At 32.9% G+C, this 21,579-nt stretch overlaps 1 protein-coding gene across 1 annotated transcript; it reads right to left on the reverse strand.

Moving 5' to 3' along the window:
- Positions 1–1,800: 1,800 nt before the first annotated feature.
- On the reverse strand, positions 1,801–14,748 carry LOC7488732 (receptor-like protein 7). Its single transcript, XM_002323589.4, has 2 exons — positions 14,398–14,748; positions 1,801–4,641 (listed from the first exon to the last, which is right to left on the reverse strand). The coding sequence occupies exons 1-2, from the start codon at positions 14,743–14,745 to the stop codon at positions 2,011–2,013; spliced, it is 2,979 nt and encodes a 992-aa protein (XP_002323625.4). The 5' UTR covers positions 14,746–14,748; the 3' UTR covers positions 1,801–2,010.
- Positions 14,749–21,579: the final 6,831 nt, after the last annotated feature.

The following is a 21,579-nucleotide window of genomic DNA, read 5'->3' on the forward strand; positions in this document are numbered from 1 at the left end:
GAGAAATCTTCACGTCAACCATGCTTTTGATAGAAATATTATTATTACTTTTGATAAATCTTATATTTAATTTGTTCTTTCATTAAATATCTATTTTTCTTCAAAATAAACTCAGAGAATAACTATTCCTACTTACTTCTTGAATATCATAAAATCTTACTCTACTAATAATGCCTTTTCTTTTCCTAAAACTCTGACGTGAGAGCTAGCTCTGGGTTTTAGAAGATTTAAACCCTTGATCATGTACTCCTGGTATTCTATAAAGCAAATTTGTTCCAAGAAACATATTATCAAACTGTCATTCAATCTCAATCTTTCTCGCCAATTTAATTAACTAAGATGGAGGGCATAATCATATTTGATCAATAACTTACATCGGAAACTATTCCCCTAGTATCAAAAAGAAAAAGAAAAATTCAGAGAAAATCCAGCTATGTTTTTTTAACTTCCAAAAATGCCCTATAATCATTAATCTGCTTTTGGGCCAATGACAAATTATTAGTCCATTTCATGAGCCAAGATTTAGGCTTAGTCCATCATCAAATCAGAAGTTATGATTACCTCGAAAAACAAATAATTAATGAAAACCGGAAGCCTCATTAATCTTTCAGGCCTAAAAAGCAAATAAATAAAAAAGCTCAGAAAAGAAACCTTGGGTCTTGTCGAACATTGGCCTTCAGATTTTAGGATACTCCCATTACCTATGATATAAAAGACCTAAAAAATTAATCTTAAAATAAGGATTTCGGCCAAAAAAAAAACGTTGGTGTAAAATCAGAGCACCAAATTGTTGTTCTACTAGTTATTAAACATATGTATAGCATAATTATAGACATAAAATTGCTTTATCATGTTTGAAGTTATCAAACAAATGTAAAAGGTTTCATGGTTGGTTTTGAAATTGATTTTAGCTAGATAAGAGGTTTGGTTCCCTTTAGTGGACAATTTAACTTTAACTATCTTTTTAATTATATAGCTTTATTATTTTGTTGCCTGTAGTAATCTTACATGGCTCACAATGACATGAGAAAAAAATGATAAACAAATTTACTATTCATAAAAGTATGGAGAATAGTTGTTGTCGACACACGCAACTAAACTAAAGTAGTCAGGCTAGCGATAATAAGTAATTTTGAGCAGTCAGGTGTGGGCCTACAACAACTAGATGAGAATTTATCCAAGATAGATTACATGAATGACCTAACAGATATATGTATGAACTAGTGGATAAGACTAGACTTAAGAAGTGGTCTAGTTATGCTAGACCAGAATAACGGCTCCGACTTTTAATTCGACCATTAGATTGCAGTTAAATTTTTACAAGAGTTTTCAGAGATTATTTTTCTTTAAGTAGCATGGAATCGCTACTCCAACCATCAGATCTTTAGATTTTGAAAATCTAGCACCGGGCCTCCATTTTTGGCTATTTTTGTTATTTTTCTTGTTATTTTTTTATTTCATGTTATTTTTGGATTTTATACTTCTTTCCTTTGTAATTTCATATTTTTATTTTTGTTTCCTAGTTAAGGTAGAGTTTCTGACTTATTTAAGTGCAAACCTCCTAAGAAGGGTAGATTTTATTATTGTTATTTTAGAGAAAATAAAACCTGCAACTTGAAATTCATATTTACAGTTCTTTTTACTCATTAAAATTCTTGTTTTTTTTCTTTATTTGTTATTATCTTTAGCTTCTGCATGCATAAGCAACTCTCCATTCTTGGCTGTCACATATTATAGCAGCACGAATTATATTAAGATTTTTTTCATCTAAAATTCGTACTCTAGACTACTAGTGTACACAAATATTCAACATACTATATGTTACATTACTAATTACTTTAAAGACATCATCATGATATTTTTAGCACGTTACATGGACCATCCAAGAGAAATTCACTCTTAACCTTACAAGTGAAAATTAAGGGGAAAAAAAAAGAAAAAAGAGAAGGAAGAGGAAATACGAGATAATACAACAAACTGGAAAACATCTTAATAATTAGAAATCAACTTCTACGCGCGCAGGCGAGTCTTCAAATATTGACCTTTGTGTTGCCAACTCACAAAGTAATTCTTCACTTGCCATTCATACTTCCTTGTGTTCATAACGCATCCAAGAATGGCTCCTGTTACCAATCCACTTGCATAACCTATCACCACCACCGTCCAACCAAATTCAAGTGGAGATCCTGAGCCTTCATCTTCTTTAGGTGCTGGCAACGAGTCCTCACCACTTCCACATTTTTTTGATAAAGGCTTTCCACACAATCCTGAATCCGCATCAAATGAAGTGCTGTCAAATGTCTCGAATTGGTTTCCTCTTGGTATTGGACCTGATAGAAGATTGTGAGACACATTAAAGACCGCGAGGAAGGTGAGCTGTGCAAGTTGGACAGGAATCTCTCCCGAGAGTTTGTTCTGAGAAAGGTCCAAAGCTTCAAGCCCTTTCAAGTTGGACAAGGATGGAGGGATGCGACCAGTGAGAAAGTTGTTGGAGAGATTGAGCAAATACAGTTCTTTGAGATCTCCAAGAGCATCTGGAATTCCTCCTTCAAAACGATTGCTTGAGAGATCAATAGCTGTGAGAAATTCTTGGATCTTCTCATATTTTGTCACCACACCTTTATTGGTCATTGTCATTGAGTAGTCAAAATTAAGTGTCATTCTATACCTTGGTAATTGGAAACTTGCGTCTACTTGCATGTACAACGGGTGTTCTTTATAGATAGTTTTCATGCCAGTCCAATTTCGAAAGTATTCTAGTGGCAACTTACCCAAAAAACAATTACCGGATAGATCAACAATCTGCAACCTCTGGAATTCAAAGTTAGCTTTAGGTTTTCCAATCACGCCATGGAGCCTATTGGATCTCAAAATCAGAACCCTCAACTTTGGCAAAATACCCAACCATGAAGGGAAGACATCAGTTATCTTGTTTTGTTCAATATTGAGAATCTCTAGCTTGGTACAATTGGCTAATGATTTTGGTATCTTCCCTTCCAATTGGTTTTGACTGAAATCGATTGCCCTCAATGTGCAGCCACTTGAGAAAGCTTCAGGAATGTCACCGCTGAAGGTGTTGTTGCGTAGATCGAGTACTGAAGCAGTGTTACTTATGTTTCCTAAACATTGCGGAAGCTTGCCACTCAAATTGTTGTTAGACAATTGGAGGATAACAAGAGATGTCAGATTGCAGATTGCTGGTGGGATTTCTCCATTTAAACGGTTGTCTGAGACTATATAGATAATGGTGGAATGTGGTGGAATTGGAAGGGCTCCATCAAGCTTGTTGAAAGAAAGTCTCAGATTTCGTAGATTATTCCATGGAAGAATATCAACGGATTGCTCAAAACCTGTTAGAAGGTTGCCTCTGAGATCTAAATGCCAAAGAGTTTCGGTGCCCAAGTTCATAAACCATGTTGGTATGTGCCCCTCAATTTTGTTTCCACCGAGTTCTACAAACTCCAAGTGATTTTGACCATGTAAGAAAGTTGGAAACTCGCCTGATAAATTACATCCACCCAAACCTAAAATTTGAATTTTTGGCAGAGCAGCACTATCATTGTGGTTACCAATCACAGACAAATTATTGCCAGATAATTGGAAGGAAACAAGGCTTCTTGACTTAAGAAGGCCAAATTCTACAGTGCCACTGAATAAATTTTCTTCTAGGTCAAGGATTTCAAGATTGGGAAGCCAAAAAATAGACTCTGAAATTGGACCGTGCAGTTTGTTGTCTCCAAGGTCCAGTGAGATTAATTGGGTTTTGTTTCCTATCCAAGATGGAATTTGACCAGTTAATTCATTCGCATCAAGGTTTAACTCGGTGAGCTGAGTCAAGTTTCCAAGACAGGATGGAATCTCACCGTATGAATTGGTCTGAGCCAAGTCTACATAATTGAGTTTGGTTAGATTGCAAAGCCAATGCAAGGTTCCAGAACTGAAATTATTAGAAGAAAGCGACAGGTCAGTAAGTTGAAGAAGGTTGACCACAGAACGAGGGATTTTCCCAAAGAAAACGTTAGAAGAAAGGTCTAGATAGTTCAGTTTTGTAAGATTACCAAGTGAAGATGGTATCACCCCTGAAAAATAACATCCTGCCACATCAAATTCTTTCATTGATTTGAGGTTCCCAAGGGACCCCGGTAGCTGACCAGAGAAACTTGTCCTTGCAAGCAACAATTTTTCAAGTTGGTTGCCCAACTGAAATTCCGGCAAATATCCAGTGAGATGTGGATTATACCTGATATTGAGAAAGCGTAGGTTGGGTAATTGGAATATTCCCATGGGGAACTCTCCTTGCAATCCACAATCTCTGAGAAATAGAGATGACAGAGAGGATAAATTTGTCATGACTTGAGGTACCTTGGCTGATATGTTCACTTCACTGAGATGAAGTACCTCCAAGTTGGTTAATGCTTCAACTAAATGTTGCAGACCAGGCTTTTGGAGCTTCAAAGAATTCAATCCCAGATCAAGGGAAACCAACTTGGAAAGCTCTAAGATCTCTGCTGGAATCTGACCAGTGAAGCCAGTTATTGAGAGATTTAGATCAAACAGCCTTGGGAGATTTCGAATCTCAGAAGGTATTTTGGAGTTGTTGAAGTCGTTGTCAGCAAGATTCAGCCTTCTGAGCTGAACAAGGTGGAAGAGGCTGCTATTAGAGTCGATGGAGCCATGAAGACAGCTGCTACTGAGGTCAAGACCGATCACATGACCAGAGTCCCGATCGCATTCAACACCCTCCCAAGAGCAGCAATCACCGCTTTCTCCATCAACTTTCCATGATGCAACCTTGGGACATGCAGAAGAATAAGAAGAAGCAGACTCATTAATGACAAGGCTTTCCTTGAACTGCAACAAGGCATGACTCTCCTCATCATTGCATAGCGGCTGCATGGAGGGAGAAGAGTGACAAGCTCTAAGATGAAAAAACGAGAGTAAAAAGAACAAAAGCATCCGCATAGTTAAGAAACTCAGAGATGATGGCATGTTTTTTTAGTAAAGAAACTCTTATCTTTTTTAATAAACAAGTAAGAGAAATAAAGCAGTTTATATAGACAAAAATATTTAGACTTGGGCGCTACAGTAAGTCTTCATTGATTTGATTGAAAACAATGGAGATTTTTCATTGATGTATCTTTTTAGATTTTGTAGAATGATTTAGTGCATGACAAATTTTATATCATTTTTGCTAAAAATACTCTCTGTTTTTTTTAGTTTTGAAGTTTCTCAAAATAATCTTTAACAAAAATTAATGGGTAACAGGCTTTCATTTTTATCAAAAACTATTTCTCGTTCTTATTGAAAATATTCTTAAAAGTTTTTTAAAAAAAATAAATGAGAATAGTAACAAAAACTTAAAAGAGTAAAAGGTTTTTGATTATTTTTAAATTATTATTATCATTGATACTCTTATCAAAAGTATTTTATTATAGCTTTTTCTTTTTAATGAGTTAAAGAATTTTTTAAAAAATCTCGGGATAATTAATGTATGGACATCCTTTTCTTAACGAGTCAATGATGCAAGAGCATGTTTAACAAAATAAATATTTTCCTTCATTATTTTTTTTCTTCTTATTTAGTTAAAAATTTTATTTAAATAAAATAATTTTTTATTTTTCTATTCAATATTATTTGATTTTTCTAATTTTTATATATAAAAAACTATAATAACTTTTTAGTAAATGAAACTTGAAAGAATAAAAATAAAATATTTTACAGTCCCGTTCCATCTAAAAAACTACTAATGCATTTTAAATTTAGACTCGTTCAACATGTTTCTATAATATTTCTTCTATGTTGTAGGTTAAGGCCAAAAAAATATCTTTGTGATGTTTCCTCGCATTTTCAATAAAACCTTCCTCATAAGTATTTTAATTATGTTTTCAGTGATGTTAGTAGATGCTATTTTCCAACGATTCCTTTTCTATCTATATCCGCATTGCGCTTAATTATTTCATCAAGAGTGTCCTTACCCATTATAAATTAAATTTTTTCTTGCCTTGTAATTTTGATATAATCAACATACTTTATTTTTATTTTTTATGAATTAATTATTTTATATTTATTATTATTAATTTTTATTAAAGATACATGCGTGAAACACAATCTAATAATTAATTTTAGTTTAATTGATTTTGTCCATATATCAAATATTATAAATCATGGTTTATATCTCATTATATTGCTTTATTTTATAATACTTTAGGTGATAATGAAGCTATTTTAATGAAATTTAACTATCTTAATTTGTTTTAATTCCCGAGCGATTACATCAAAAATTCAAGTTCCCTTTGGATTTCCTTCTTATCATTTTTTTTTTAATTTGTTATTTCAATGGAACGGGAAAAAAAAAGAAATATTGTTTGTCCAAAACAAAAACAAAAAAAAAAAGTTGAATATTTTCCTAACAAAGGCCTTTGTCTTTTAATTTTGTATTTTTATCATAAATTAATGAATCATCTTCGTATAAGTATTTTGGATCCTGCTATTGAAATAGCCTTCCTGCTATATTTTCATAAATCATTCTACCTAGTTTAACGACGGTTACTCCATATTCGAGAGATCTTTCCGTTTTGGGTAACTGATTTGTCAGGAAAGATATGTGTATTTTTGTTGTAAATAATAAATATTGTTTCAAAAGGTTTTTATCTAGTATTTATTTAGTGAACTTTGATATGGGTCTAGTGAACTCGATAAACACAAAATCCTTGCGTTTGACAATCATGTCAGACCCAAGAAAATATGGGTTTCGCGAACGTGCCAGATTCAAAATACTTTGGTTTGACGATCAACCTAATCCAACGCAAACACAGGTCTGAAAATGGTGTCAGGCCCAAAACACTCCGATTCAAGGATTATGGTGTTTTATGGTTGTGTCGGACCCAAGATAATCTCCTAAATTAAAAGTAGTGGAGGCATGGTAAAGCGTCATGTCTCTTGTTGGAATTAATTTTATAACAATTATAAAATTCTAATAACTCTTATTTTAAAAGCTTTCTAAACAGCTACAACTCTTTAATTCCTTAATAACTTTTTTTAACCGTTGTAATAGCTCTTTAATTTTTAATTTATTTTCTGTTTAGTTGTTGCATGTTAGCAGTCTATCTATACTGCATTCTTATAGCAAAGGATGCTGAAAAAACCATAGTATTAATTATTTGTCGAATTTGAGGATGTGGGTTACAAAGGAGTTTTTGGCTGCGTAATTTATCTTTATAGCTAGCCACTGCATGCCTCAACTATCTCTCAACTCTCAAGTATAAGGTGCCTGCACAACCTAAGGAAAACTATTAGGGTGGAAAAGTAAACAAATAGTGCACATGAATAGTCTGCGTCTCCAAAAACCTTATCCGCTACTGCTAATTTTATTCAATGTCTAAGTTTTTGTTTAGTTCTATTAAAATCCAGACCAGGATGTAATTTGCTAGATAACCAGTTCCAATATTCCACTGCGATTGCCAAAGTTAATTGGCCAACTCTGAAGACGTCTATCACCACCACACCCATCTTATCCCTCTTATAATGACTAATAAGAGAGAATGATTAAGATGAACGTGGGAGATGGGTCGAAGACTTTGAACAGAATGGTTTAGATATTGCATTACTATCACAAATAACTTCTTTGGAAGCAAACACGATTTGATTGAAAACAATGTTAATGTACGTATCTGTTTAGATTTTTCAGAGTGCAGAGAATGCGTGGCTGCAAATAATGGATAGTTATCAAGTCCCCTTCAGTTTCTCTCGTAGAGCGCCAAAAAGAAGAAGAAGAAATTCATAGCTTATGAACTAAATAATTGGGTCAAGGAACTGATTAATTACTCAGATACTAAATAATTTGACCTGTTTACTTTTCCACCCTCATAGTTTTCATGGAGAAAATGATTTAAGAATAATATGACGAATGAACTTCATAATAACGCCAAGATCTTACATTCATTGCCATAAATGAATGAAGAAACAGATTTCTTTCTTATCATTTTAATAATTCTTTAAGCAAGTGGTTGAGAAGTTTGTTTATAAAATGATTTTCCTTCTTCACATGGTTTCCTTCGTGTTCTCGTCTTTTCTTTGGCTGAATAATCAATTAAAGGCAGGGATAAACAGCACATAAGAGCCTTGCTCAACTCAAATCATTTAGCAATAAAATACATGACTGTCACAGCAGCAGAATATAAACTTGGAAAAACCGACTGACAAATATATAGCATCTCAATAAACATGACTTAAATGTAATGCTAATGGAAGAAAGCTGCCAAGATATCACCTATAATTAGTCGCTTAGAATTTAATGACAGAACACCACTGCTCAAACATCTGAATACCAATGGTTGCCCACTGCATCAACATGCTTCCATACACTACCAGTCTTCACCACCATCATGTTCTTGCGGAGGCTAATGATCTACAAAAACTCGGAGTATTTTCCACATGTCTGAATTTCAGTTAATCCACTAACTTTTCTGCCCATAAGTTCTTTTGTTTTTTTTTTTTTTTCATTTTCTTAATCCAGAAAACTCGAATGACATTTGAGACATAATTATCTTGCTCAGTTGGGGCCGCATGAGAGCTGTGTTGGGTTTTTTTTGTAGTGCTTGAGTTAGATTTGCGTGCGTTTTGGGTGATAGGTTTGTTCGTAGGATTTTTTGGAAAGGTCACGGGTTCAGGTTGATGATTGAACTTGTAATGTAATTCAATGAATCCAAAAGTTAGAAGCAGATCATTTTTGAAGTTGTTAATGTAATTCAACTTCCATTTTGAACATTGCCGATCCGTTGTAAATCCACCAGACTGATCTTTTTTCACTCCCTAAAACATTTGCTCCATCAAAGCCAGCAAAGCAGAAATCAATGCCATTGTTACTACTGACAAAGCTCATGTTTCGCTTTGACAAAAATTGACTAAGAGATCTATGCTAGCACAGCATTCATTCATTTTAATGAGTTTTCCATTATCCTAGATTGAATGGCACACATCATTTAATCAAGAGAGTCCCTTTGGAATTCAAATCTATATATAGAAGCTTAACATTAGTGGGAGAAAGGCAGAGAATAGGTGGCCAGAAAATTCTCAGTTGAATTTTATAGTGACAGAACACCAATTAATGTTACCAGAGTATGCTAAGCGTATTTCAGAAAACAGAGGATACAACGCTTCAAAGTGCAGAGGATGTTTCGTGTAAATTTGCCTACAAATCCTTCAATCTATGTTTGAGGATTCATCATGTAATAACAACTATGATTTTTTTTTTTAGTTTTTAGTTTAACGTGGGTGTCCGGGCCAGCTTGCGCGCACCTCGACTAATCCCACGGGAACAACTATGATTTTTAGCAATCTTGGTTTTTCATTATTATCTCAAATGTTCTATATCATTTTTAATAAAAATATATATTTTTAGTTTTTGATTTTATCAAAATAATTTTAAAAAATGAGTAATAGGTTTTCATTTTATAAAAATGTTTTCAATAGAAAAGATTTCTATAATTCATCAAAAAATTAAATCAGAATATTAACAAAAACTTAAATGAGCAAAAGTTTTTAATTTTTTACATTATTATTACTATTACTATTACTACTATTACTCTTTTTAAATATTAAATATGTAAAAGGTTTTAGTTTTGTTAATGCATGGGTTTTGTTTTCTTAATGAGTAAACAAAAGGTTTTATTTTTAAATAAGTTATATTTTTTATCACAAATAAAAAAATAACACTTTTATTGGTCGAGTTTAACAACCAAAATCTTCAAAGCCTCTTCCTTAAAAACTCGTTCATGATAGAAATAGGAAATGTAATAATTAATAATGAGCAGCTTCAATATTTTTAAAATTTTACAATCTAGATAGAAATATTATTATTACTTTTGATAAATCTCATATTTAATTTTTTTCTTTCATTAAATATCTATTTTTCTTCAAAATAGACTCAGAGAACAACTATTCCTGCCTACTTCTTGAATATCATAAAATCTTACTCTACTAATAATGCCTTTTCTTTTCCTAAAACTCTGACATGAGAGCTAGCTGCTGGGTTTTAGAAGATTTAAACCCTTGATCATGTACTACAAAAATTTGTTCCAAGAAACAAATTATCAAACTGTCATTCAATATTAATCTTTCTCGCCAATTTAATTAACTAAGATGGAGGGCAAAAAGAAAAACAAAAAATCATTATTCTGCTTTTGGGCCAATGACAAATTATTAGTCCATTTCATGAGCCAAGATTCAGGCTTAGTCCATCATCAATCAGAAGTTGTGATCACCTAGAAAATCAAATAATTAATGAAAACCGGAAGTCTCATTAATCTTTCAGGCCTAAAAAGCAAATATATAAAAAGGCTCAGAAAAGAAACCTTGGGCTTGTCGAACATTGGATTTTAGAATACTCCCATTACCTATGATATAAAAGACCTAAAAAATTAATCTGAAAATAAAGATTTCGGCCAAAAAAAAAAAAACATTGGTGTAAAATCAGAGTACCAAATTGTTGTTCTACCGGTTATTAAACAAATGTATAGCATAATTAATTATAGACTTAAAATTGCTTTAACATGTTTGAAGTTATCAAACAAATGTAAAAGGTTTCATGGTCGGTTTTGAAATTGATTTCAGCTAGATAAGAGTTTTGGTTCCCTTTATTGGACAATTTAACTATAACTATCTTTTTAATTATCTTTTTATTATATAATGATAAATTTACCATTTAGATGAGTAATAGCTTTATTATTTTGTTGCTTGTATTAATCTTGCATGGCTCACAATGACATGAGAAAAAAAAAATGATAAACAAATTTACCATTTATAAGAGTGAGGAGAATAGTTGTTGTCGATACGTGCAATTGATGTAGTCAGACTTGTGATAATTGGTAATTTTGAGCTGGTAAGTGTGGATCTGCCACAATTAGATGAGAATCTGTCCTAGACAGATTATGTGGATAGCCTAACAGATATATTTATAGACTAGTAAGATAGGACTAGGACTGGAACCAAGAGGAGGTCTGGTCGCGCTAAACTCAAATAACGACTCATAAGGGCCATAACTTTTGATTCGATCATTGAATCACGCTCAAATTTTTATAGAAGATTCTGGAGGCCATGTGCCTCTAATTAGTATGGAATCGCTACTTTGACTGTGAGATCTTTAGATTTTAAAAATCTCACACCAAGCCTCTATTTTTTGTAGTTTTTTTTTTACTTTCCTTGTTATTTTTTTATTTCATACTATTTTAGGATTTTATGCCTATTTCCTTTGTAATTACAGATTTTTATTTTTGTTTCCTAGTTAAGGTAGAGTTTTTGACCTACTTAAAACTTTGTAAACTTCCTATAGAGATAGACTTTATTATTGTTATTTTAGAGAAATTAAATAAAACCTGTGAACTTGAGGTTCATATCTGCAATCCTTTTCACTTATTAAAATTTATATATTTTTTCTTTGTTTGTTGTCGTCTTTAGCTTCCGTCTGCATTGGTAACTCTCCATTCTTGGCTGTATATTATAGCAACACAAATTATATTTAGATTTTTTCATCTAAAATTCGTACTCTAGACTACTAGTGTACACAAATATTCAACATACTATATGTTACATTACTAATTACTTTAAAGACATCATCATCATATTTTTAGCACGTTACATGGACCATCCAAGAGAAATTCACTCTTAACCTTACAAGTGAAAATTAAGGGGAAAAAAAAAAGAAAAAGAGAAGGAAGAGGAAATACGAGAATACGAGATGATACAACAAACTGGAAAACATCTTAATAATTAGAAATGCAGGCGAGTCTTCAAATATTGACCTTTGTGTTGCCAACTCACAAAGTAATTCTTCACTTGCCATTCATACTTCCTTGTGTTCATAACGCATCCAAGAATGGCTCCTGATACCAATCCACTTGCATAACCTATCACCACCACCGTCCAACCAAATTCAAGTGGAGATCCTGAGCCTTCATCTTCTTTAGGTGCTGGCAACGAGTCCTCGCCATTTCCACATTTTTTTGATAAAGGCTTTCCACACAATCCTGAATTCGCATCAAATGAAGTGCTGTCAAATGTCTCGAATTGGTTTCCTCTTGGTATTGGACCTGATAGAAGATTGTGAGACACATTAAAGACCGCGAGGAAGGTGAGCTGTGCAAGTTGGACAGGAATCTCTCCCGAGAGTTTGTTCTGAGAAAGGTCCAAAGCTTCAAGCCCTTTCAAGTTGGACAAGGATGGAGGGATGCGACCAGTGAGAAAGTTGTTGGAGAGATTGAGCAAATACAATTCTTTGAGATCTCCAAGGGCATCTGGAATTCCTCCTTCAAAACGATTGCTTGAGAGATCAATAGCTGTGAGAAATTCTTGGATCTTCTCATATAATGTCATCACGCCTTTATTGGTCATTGTCATTGAGTAGTCAAAATGATATGTCATTCCATACCGTGGTAATTGGAAACTTGAGACTACTTGCATGTACAACGGGCGTTCTTTATAGATAGTTTTCATGGCAGACCAATTTCGAAAGTATTCAAGTGGCAAATTACCCAAAAAACAATTACCGGATAGATCAACAATCTGCAACCTCTGGAATTCAAAGTTAGCTTTAGGTTTCCCAATCACGCCATGGAGCCTATTGGATCTCAAAATCAAAACCCTCAACTTTGGCAAAATACCCAACCATGAAGGGAAGACATCATTTATCTTGTTTTGTTCAATATTGAGAATCGCTAGCTTGGGACAATTGGCTAATGATTTTGGTATCTTCCCTTCCAATTGGTTTTGACTGAAATCGATTGCCCTCAATGCGCAGTCACTTGAGAAAGCTTCAGGAATGTCACCGCTGAAGCTGTTGTTGCGTAGATCGAGTACTGAAGCAGAGTTACTTATGTTTCCTAAACATTGCGGAAGCTTGCCACTCAAATTGTTGTTAGACAATTGAAGGATAACAAGAGATGTCAGATTGCAGATTGCTGGTGGAATTTCTCCATTTAAATGGTTGTCTGAGACTATATAGATAATGATGGAATGTGGTGGAATTGGAAGGGCTCCATCAAGCTTGTTGAAAGAAAGTCTCAGATATCGTAGATTATTCCATGGAAGAATATCAACGGATTGCTCAAAACCTGTTAGAAGGTTGCCAATCAGATCTAAATGCCAAAGAGTTTCGGTGCCCAAGTTCATAAACCATGTTGGTATGTGCCCCTCAATTTTGTTTCCACCGAGTTCTACAAACTCCAAGTGATTTTGACCATGTAAGAAACTTGGAAACTCGCCTGATAAATTGCATCCACCCAAACCTAAAATTTGAATTTTTGGCAGAGCAGCACTATCATTGTGGTTACCAATCACAGACAAATTATTGTCAGATAATTGGAAGGAAACAAGGCTTCTTGACTTAAGAAGGCCAAATTCTACAGTGCCACTGAATAAATTTTCTTCTAGGTCAAGGGTTTCAAGATTGGGAAGCCTAAAAATAGACTCTGAAATTGGACCGTGCAGTTTGTTGTGTGCTAGGTACAGTGAGATTAATTGGGTTTTGTTTCCTATCCAAGATGGAATTTGACCAGTTAATTCATTAGCATTAAGGATTAACTCGGTGAGCTGAGTCAAGTTTCCAAGACAGGATGGAATCTCACCGTATGAATTGGTTCGGTTTAAGCCTACAAAAGTGAGTTTGGTTAGATTACAAAGCCAATGCAAGGTTCCAGAACTGAAATTATTAGAAGAAAGCGACAGGTAAGTAAGTTGAAGAAGGTTGACAAAAGTAGAAGGGATTTTCCCAGAGAAACTGTTATGAGAAAGGTCTAGATAGTTCAGTTTCGTAAGGTTACCGAGTGAAGATGGTATCACCCCTGAAAAATAACATTTTGCCACATCAAATTCTTTCAATGATTTGAGGTTACCAATGGATTCCGGTAGCTGACTGGAGAAACTTGTTCCTGCGAGCAACAATAATTCAAGGTGGCTGCCCCGGTGAAATTCCGGCAAATATCCCATGAGATATGGATTAAACCGGATACTGAGAAAGCGAAGGTTGGGTAATTGGAATATTCCCATAGGGAACTCTCCCTGCAATCCACAATCCCTGAGAAATAGAGATGACAAAGAGGATAAATTTGCCATGATTTGAGGTACCTTGGATGATATTTCCACTCTGCTGAGATGGAGCACCTCCAAGTTGGTTAATGCTTCAACTAAATCTTGCAGACAAGGCTTTTGGAGCTTCAAAGGATTTACTCCCAGATCAAGGAAAACCAGCTTGGAAAGCTCTAAGACCTCTTCTGGGATTTGACCAGAAAAGGAAGAATATGAGAGATCTAGATCAAACAGCCTTGAGAGATTTCGAATCTCAGAAGGGATTTTAGAGTTGTTGAAGTCGTTATCGGCAAGGTTCAGCCTTCTGAGCTGAACAAGGTGGAAGAGGCTGCTATTAGAGTCGATGGAGCCATAAAGGCAGCTGCTACTGAGGTCAAGGCCGATCACATGACCAGAGTCCCTATCGCATTCAACACCATCCCATGAGCAGCAATCACCGCTTTCTCCATCAACTTTCCATGATGCAACCTTGGGATAAGCAGAAGGATCAGAAGAAGCGGACCTATGAATGACAAGGCTTTCCTTGAACTGCAACAAGGCATTACCCTCCTCAGCATGGCATAGCGGCTGCATGGAAGGAGAAGAGTGACAAGCTCTATGATGCAAAAACGAGAGTAAAAAGAGCAAAACCATTCGCATAGTTAAGAAACGGACATATGATGGCATTGTTTTTAGTAGATAATCTTTATTTTTTCATAATAAGCAAAGAAGTGAAATATAGCAGTTTATATAGACAAAAATATTCAGTCTAGGGCGTTGTCTTGTTGGAAAAGTTAAAGTAGCCTAGGCCATTGTCTTTCTGGAAAAGTTGAAGTAGTCTTCTTGTCGGAAGACTTTGGAGCTCCTGGAAGTCTATGTATTGTCTTGTTTCGGTGAATTCCAGAGCAAGGTGTGGAATAGACAAGTGAAGTGGCCCCTATCACCACTTAACATGGGATATGGTACCAATGGGGGTTGGTTCAAGTGGTAAGCCGCTTGTTCCGCTTAAGCGAGGTCTCGGTTTCGAATCTCCGTGTATGCAGCAATACCCATTGGTAGCCTCACCTGCCACTGCCAGGCATGCGACCCGGGGCGACCACCAGATTAGTCGGGGCATCCCGTCTACTGGGGCTGGCGACCAAAAAAAAAAAAACATGGGATATGGTTAGTAAGATATAAATGCAAAGCAAATAATGTTTTGCTTGATGCATATATAAACAATTCAAGAAAAATAACAAACACAAACAATATCTAATTTTGTTGAATAAAATTATCATGCAAAAGTTTAATTCAAAATTTTATTACCTTGTTTATTCTAGTCTTAGATCTGAATTGAATTATAAAAAATAAAATTCCTAATAGAAATTAAGTATAATAAAAGCACCATAAAAAAAATATTTTTTAAAACTAAATAGAAATAATAATAGCTATAGAAACAAATATTTTTTTCCTAAAGTTGAAAAGAATTTGTGGATGTTCAGTCAAGGCTTTTCCTAAAATAAAATTCCTAAAATATTTTTTTCCTCGTCAATCTCTCCATGTTGAAAAGAATTTGTTCTCAAGTTCATATTATTATTGTCTTAAAGAGCGTTTGTAAAAATCACTTTACTGTGCATGGGGTCCACGTGTTTTTTGCGTTTAAAACGCTGGAAAGAAAAAGCTACGAAAACCTGCTTTGCATGCACTGTAGCGGATTAAAAACCTACGGACAGTGCAATTCACTGCACTGTTCACGTGAACAGTGCAATTCACTTGCACTGTTCGCAGGTTTTTTTTTTTTTAGTGTGTTAATTGTATTAATTTTTTATAAAAAAAAACTAGTTTAGAGAATTAAATTCATTCGCGTTGTGAACAATTTTTTCTCTCGAAAAACTAGTATAGAGTGAATTAAATTCACGCGCACAGTAATATTAATTTTATATCTGATAATATTTTATCTAATTTTATTACACGCTCAAAAAGTTATGAAAACTGTAGTTCTTATCGGATGAATTTTGGACGTAATGGAATTATAAATAGTTTAATGGAATAATAAAAAATATTTTATGTAAAGTATTATTTTTTTCATGATGTAATAAGAGTAATTAATTTTACAATATTTAAATTTAAAACCATCAATATTAATATATTTTTAAAAAAATTATTTTATAACTTCAATTTCAAAAGCATTCTTAACCAAACACATTAAACTACTTTTTCTTCAACCTCAATTTCAACCACAGTTTTAACCAAACATCTATTTTTTCAAATCAACCTCAACTAAAAGTACTTTTTATAAAACAACTTTTTTAAAACCACAACCACAACAGCTACCGCAATACCAAACACACTCTTAATCTTGTGGATTTTCAGTCAAGGCTTTTCAACCTATTTTCTTTCTTTGCTTCAAGTGTATAATAATCTTAGATTTTAACTTCAATCATTTCATGTTAAAATTTGCATAGAAAACAACAATTGCTAATTATTTCTCTTTCATTAACTTCTAGAATAATAAGGACATCATAGATCACATCATCATTACCATAACTATCATTGTTTATAATATCATTATTAATATAGTCATTATCAAAATAAATATCATAAATTGATAGAGAATATCAATCAACATGTATTTCATCATAAATGGAATCACCAAAATCTATATGATATTTATCTCAATCAAGAAGTTGTTTCTCATCTGCATATGTCTTTGCGATTTCTTTTTTTATGATCCTTCAACTTTTTCTCTTTATCTCTGCTAATCAACAAAATAATTCTTTAACTTGCTTCTGCAATTTTATCACCGTTAACTAACCCGTCAATTATGTAATTTTCTTTTATATATCTTTTATTATTAGTTCACGAACATTTCTTTCCCAAAAGAGAACCTAATCATCCTCTTTTACAAAAACATGTTATGTTTGTGACCACCTCTTTCAGTTATGGTTATTCACCATCACACAACAATTAACCACCATGAATAAATGGGCTATGATACCAACTAATGCAATTGAAAAAATAAAATAGGAAGCCAACAAGTTAGAATAAGACAAAATCATAGCCAAAAAGTTTTTTCACACAAGAATTGAAATTCATATTTTATTGTTGCAGGCTAAATCAAAAGTTTTTTTTATAAAAAAAGAATGTGCAGGGGTTTTCAATACATTTTTTTACATCAAGAAAAAGTTTTAAATGTAAATCAAAAAGTTGATGCATACATTTAATTAAATAAATCAAGAATCATATATGCTAATAAATACAAAAAAAGAGCTATTAACACTAACTAAAGACTAAGATAAAAAGTTCAAGAAATAGATGTAGATCAAGATATCTGATCTTGCAACACAGGTCATGGACCTGGTTTGGGGTTAATAGCATTAATTTGGAACAAATACTTTATTTAATTAAATGAAAATAAAAAATAAACACACTCTAGAAAGTGATTAAATAAAATTCAAGCAAAAAACAATATTAAGTAGGTTTGCACAAAAACAACGCCCACTAAAATTAGAAAATAATTTGCAATCTTATTCGAAAACCAAATCAAAATTAAACTATGTTTTATTAAAAAAGAAAAAAAATTATTTATTTATTTTATTTAATCTCAATTAAAATTGAATAACCACTAGGTCAGACATCCTACACATATATTTAATTATCCATTTTAATTAAAAATCTAAATAAAAAAATTAAAGTTAAAAAAAGGGCTAGACAACTAGCTCATTAATAAAAAAGGCCATGAAGGTTGATATAGGGTAAAATATTTTTATTTAAAAACACCTAATAAATATATGTATAATGCCAATAAACTAACCTGTTAACTTAACACACTCCTAAAATGGTCATAAAAAATAAAAAATCAAATCAAAAAAAATTTCTCGTTGAACCCTATTCTACTTTTTTCCTGTAAGATAAAGGGTAAAACACCTTAATGGAATACCTCTCATTAAATAAAACTCGTTGACACCAAGAATGACTTTTTTTATCATCAAAATGTGGCCAACCAACTACTTTCTCTCTCCTTCAATATTTTTCAACGAGTTTCTCTATTCTCACCCAATCACAAGAACTGAAAAATGAATAAATTGATGTTTTAGACAAAAACAAAAATGTGTCAAACAATAGGACCAAAAACAAAATTTTCCAAACTCTTAAGCCATAAAATCCTAAAAACGCACTAGACAAACATTGTTTTAAACAAAAAAAAAATCATTCTTTGCCTTATACACAAATTTACTCCTTGAATTTTAGTTTTTTTTGTAGCCATTAAAACCAAAACTATTTTTGCAAAATTAAGCATCAATCCAATATCTTAAGATTTTCTAGACATCTTGATATATAAATAAAAAGTAAACCAAAATAAATTATAAAGTCTAATTCCAAGCTCACGTAATGTAGAAGGATGAATTTAAATGAAGTTTTTTTTTATGATCGAGGTAAAAAAAAAGGACAAAAAAATTTACAATCCACAATAAAGTTATTCACATGCCACAAAGCCCAATGCAATGCCACAAAGCACAATGCAATTCAACAGTAAAAATTCCTCATCTTTAAGATTTTTTAATTTAATTATTTTAATGAGTATTGATTGTTCTATTATGGTATTGTAGTGTAGTGGGCTTGTGTCTTATAGTCATTGGAAAAAAATAGCATTTTAATAAAAAAAAATGTTTCTAATTTTTATTGAAAATATTTTTAGAAGTTGTCAAAAAAAATTAAATGAGAATAGTAAATCAACTTAAATAAGTAAAAATTTTTAATTTTTTTCTAAACTATTATTATTATTATTATTATTATTATTATTGATACTTTTACCAAAAGTATTTTGATAATTTTTTCTGTTTAACGAGTAAAAGGTTTTAATTTTAAAAATCTCGGAGCAATGTATGGATTTCCTTTTCTTAAAGAGTAAAAGGTTCTGAAAAACCCTTGAACTTCCTTAGAAATGATGAAAATATCCCTGTGGCATGTGTAGCTCACGAGCGGCCACTGTTGAAGGGGGAATTTTCAGCAAGATTCCAGACCAAAAGGGGCAGATTCTGGTATACCTTGATGAGATGATTCTAATAATGGTAGTGGTGGTCATTGATGGCTAATGAGAGAGAATCGACGGTTTGAAGCTTTGAGTGGCCGAAGATAACACAGCCTTTCTCTGGAAATATTAAGTTGCAAAGTCGATGAAAACCAATTGAGGTTTTGGTCACGAGGAGGAGAAGAGTCTTTTTTTGGTTGTTCGACGACTTGAGGTGACCAAAGTTGGGAGATCTAAGGAGAGAGAGAATTGACGGTGAGAGGAGAGAGAGTTTATAAGGTTTGCTAAGGTGAGGATGCGAGCATGATAATCTGGTGCACCTAGAGCTTGTGGACTACTGATCACTTCTAAATTGATCCTTTAGCTATGATTCATTTGATTAAGAAATTGATATAACGGTCCTGATTGACAGATACTTGTTTCGGTGTGATAAGATGCATGGGATGCTTGGTACATCAGGTGACGTGGCAAGATAGGATCAAAGGACATATTTTTTAGGGGCTGAGATGGATTTGGGTTTTAATCTAGTGTGGTTTTAATTTTTTTTTTTTTTTTGCAAACATTTTACTGGAAGCCAACTCCGGAGACACGACATTTATGTCCAAGAAATACGACTAGAGACACGGAGTCGTCTTGAAAAAAAATTTCACTTGTACCAACTGCTCTGTTGAAAAAAAAAAAGCTTTTGATTTTTATTAATTTTTCTTTTATATATATATATATATATATATATATATATATATATATATATATATATTACGGGTAAAACTAAAAATTCAAATCAGTATTAGAAAACGCTCGTTTCAACGTACCATTAAAAATCAATTTTGATTACCGCAAAATTAATTTCAAACACAGTATCAACCCGATGGACCTGGTTTTGAATGAAAATAATGGTTTTGACCAAAAATGGCATGAAACTTTTTTTTTATCCTAGTTGACATGATTTGACTCGTATTAATTTGATGGACACAATTTTGACCAAAAATGACGGTTTTGAACCAAAACGGCCTAAAACTCTTTTTTTACCCCGGTTGACATAGTATGACCTGTATTGCCTAGTGAGATCGGTTTTCGTCGAAAATGACAGTTTTGACCCGAAATGGCCTGATACTCATTTTTTATCCTCGTCGACACAGTTTGACTCGTATTGACCCAATGAACTTGTTTTTTATGGAAAAAAGGTGGTTGACTCGAGAAAAATATATTTTTGAATTTTAAAATTTTTCTTAATTTTTTTTGGATTTTTCTAAATAAAACTAGAAAAAAAATAACATACAAGAAAATTTTAGAAAATCCAAAATTGGGTTATTACAAAGTCCATCAACTAGAGACTAGCTCAATCACTTCATTAGCCTAGCCATGATGCAGCCATGAAAAATCCATGTTTTATTTGAAGTTTTTTTTCATGATTTGATCAATTATATCCATAGTTATCTAGCCTAGCTTGGCAGGTTAACCCAGACTCAGGGGATTTAGAGTCGTGGTCAGGTCTGAAGAAGAAGAAAATCGAAGTTGCATTTGGCCCGAGGAGACCCGAGCAACCCACCGGGTCAATCAAGGACCTGCGTGACCTGCTCTAACCCAATAAAGACTTGTACTTTTTTATAAACAAGAAAATCAATTTTCAAATACCTATTGTGTTAAGAGGTGGAACAAATTATTCTATGAGGTGATTGTTCCCGAAAACAAAGTAAATAATTTACAAATACTAAGATTAACATATTTATCTACAACAAGAAAACAAAATTCATGGGTGGTTACTCCTCAGAATAAACTAATTTTTTTTCCTAACAAGACAGAAAATTAATGTACAAATCCCTAGCCTCACATATTTCTTTTGGGTGGGTGCTCCCCATAACAAAGCATCTAAAATAGTAGTTTTATAGCAAGGGTAAAAAAAATTATTACTGAAGACAAAAAGTAAGTGTTGTCTCACGCGCGATGAGGGGTAAATGGAGGTTTTCTTTTGCTTGGCCTAATCTTATGTGTATAAACCTACCATTCTTTTTTTATTGGTTACTAGCCCATATCAAAGTTCACTATATGAATACTAGAGGAAATTTTTATTTTTCCAATGTAGAATTGAAAGCCCATTAGTATATATATTTTATGTTCATGAGAAGAAAGTTGTGTTTTTTCAATATGGGATAAGAAATTTTTTTGGTTTAAATACTTCAACTTAAAAGAAAAGGATGGGATAAAAAATAAATATTTAACAATTAATATTTTAAACTTCATTATTTACAATATATATAGCTTACATCCACATGAATTATTTCTTAATTTTTTCATGTGAGATATTAAAACCTCAAAAAAAAATTAAAATTTTTTCTGCATTAACATGGGTCAACTCATGTGATTCAAGACCTGATTCTTTAACTAAATTAATTTTTAAATTGGGTTTAATAACTATGATTATATACTAATAATAAAATAAAATAGGAAAGCGCTCCCAACCTTCTATATCGGTTTTTCTGTATCCACTATTTATAAAGGGCAAAGGAAAT

This window comes from Populus trichocarpa, chromosome 16 (genome assembly GCF_000002775.5).
Source record: "Populus trichocarpa isolate Nisqually-1 chromosome 16, P.trichocarpa_v4.1, whole genome shotgun sequence".
In the NCBI taxonomy this organism is placed as follows: domain Eukaryota; kingdom Viridiplantae; phylum Streptophyta; class Magnoliopsida; order Malpighiales; family Salicaceae; genus Populus; species Populus trichocarpa.

Bases quoted from the DNA above. Each gene is read 5' to 3' on its own strand.
- LOC7488732 (XM_002323589.4), bottom strand. From the start codon at position 14,745: ATGCCATCATATGTCCGTTTCTTAACTATGCGAATGGTTTTGCTCTTT. The intron at 4,642-14,397 runs CTTGTTCAGCTC...AGCCTCTTCCAC, and splicing joins CTAATAGCAGCCTCTTCCAC to CTTGTTCAGCTCAGAAGGCT.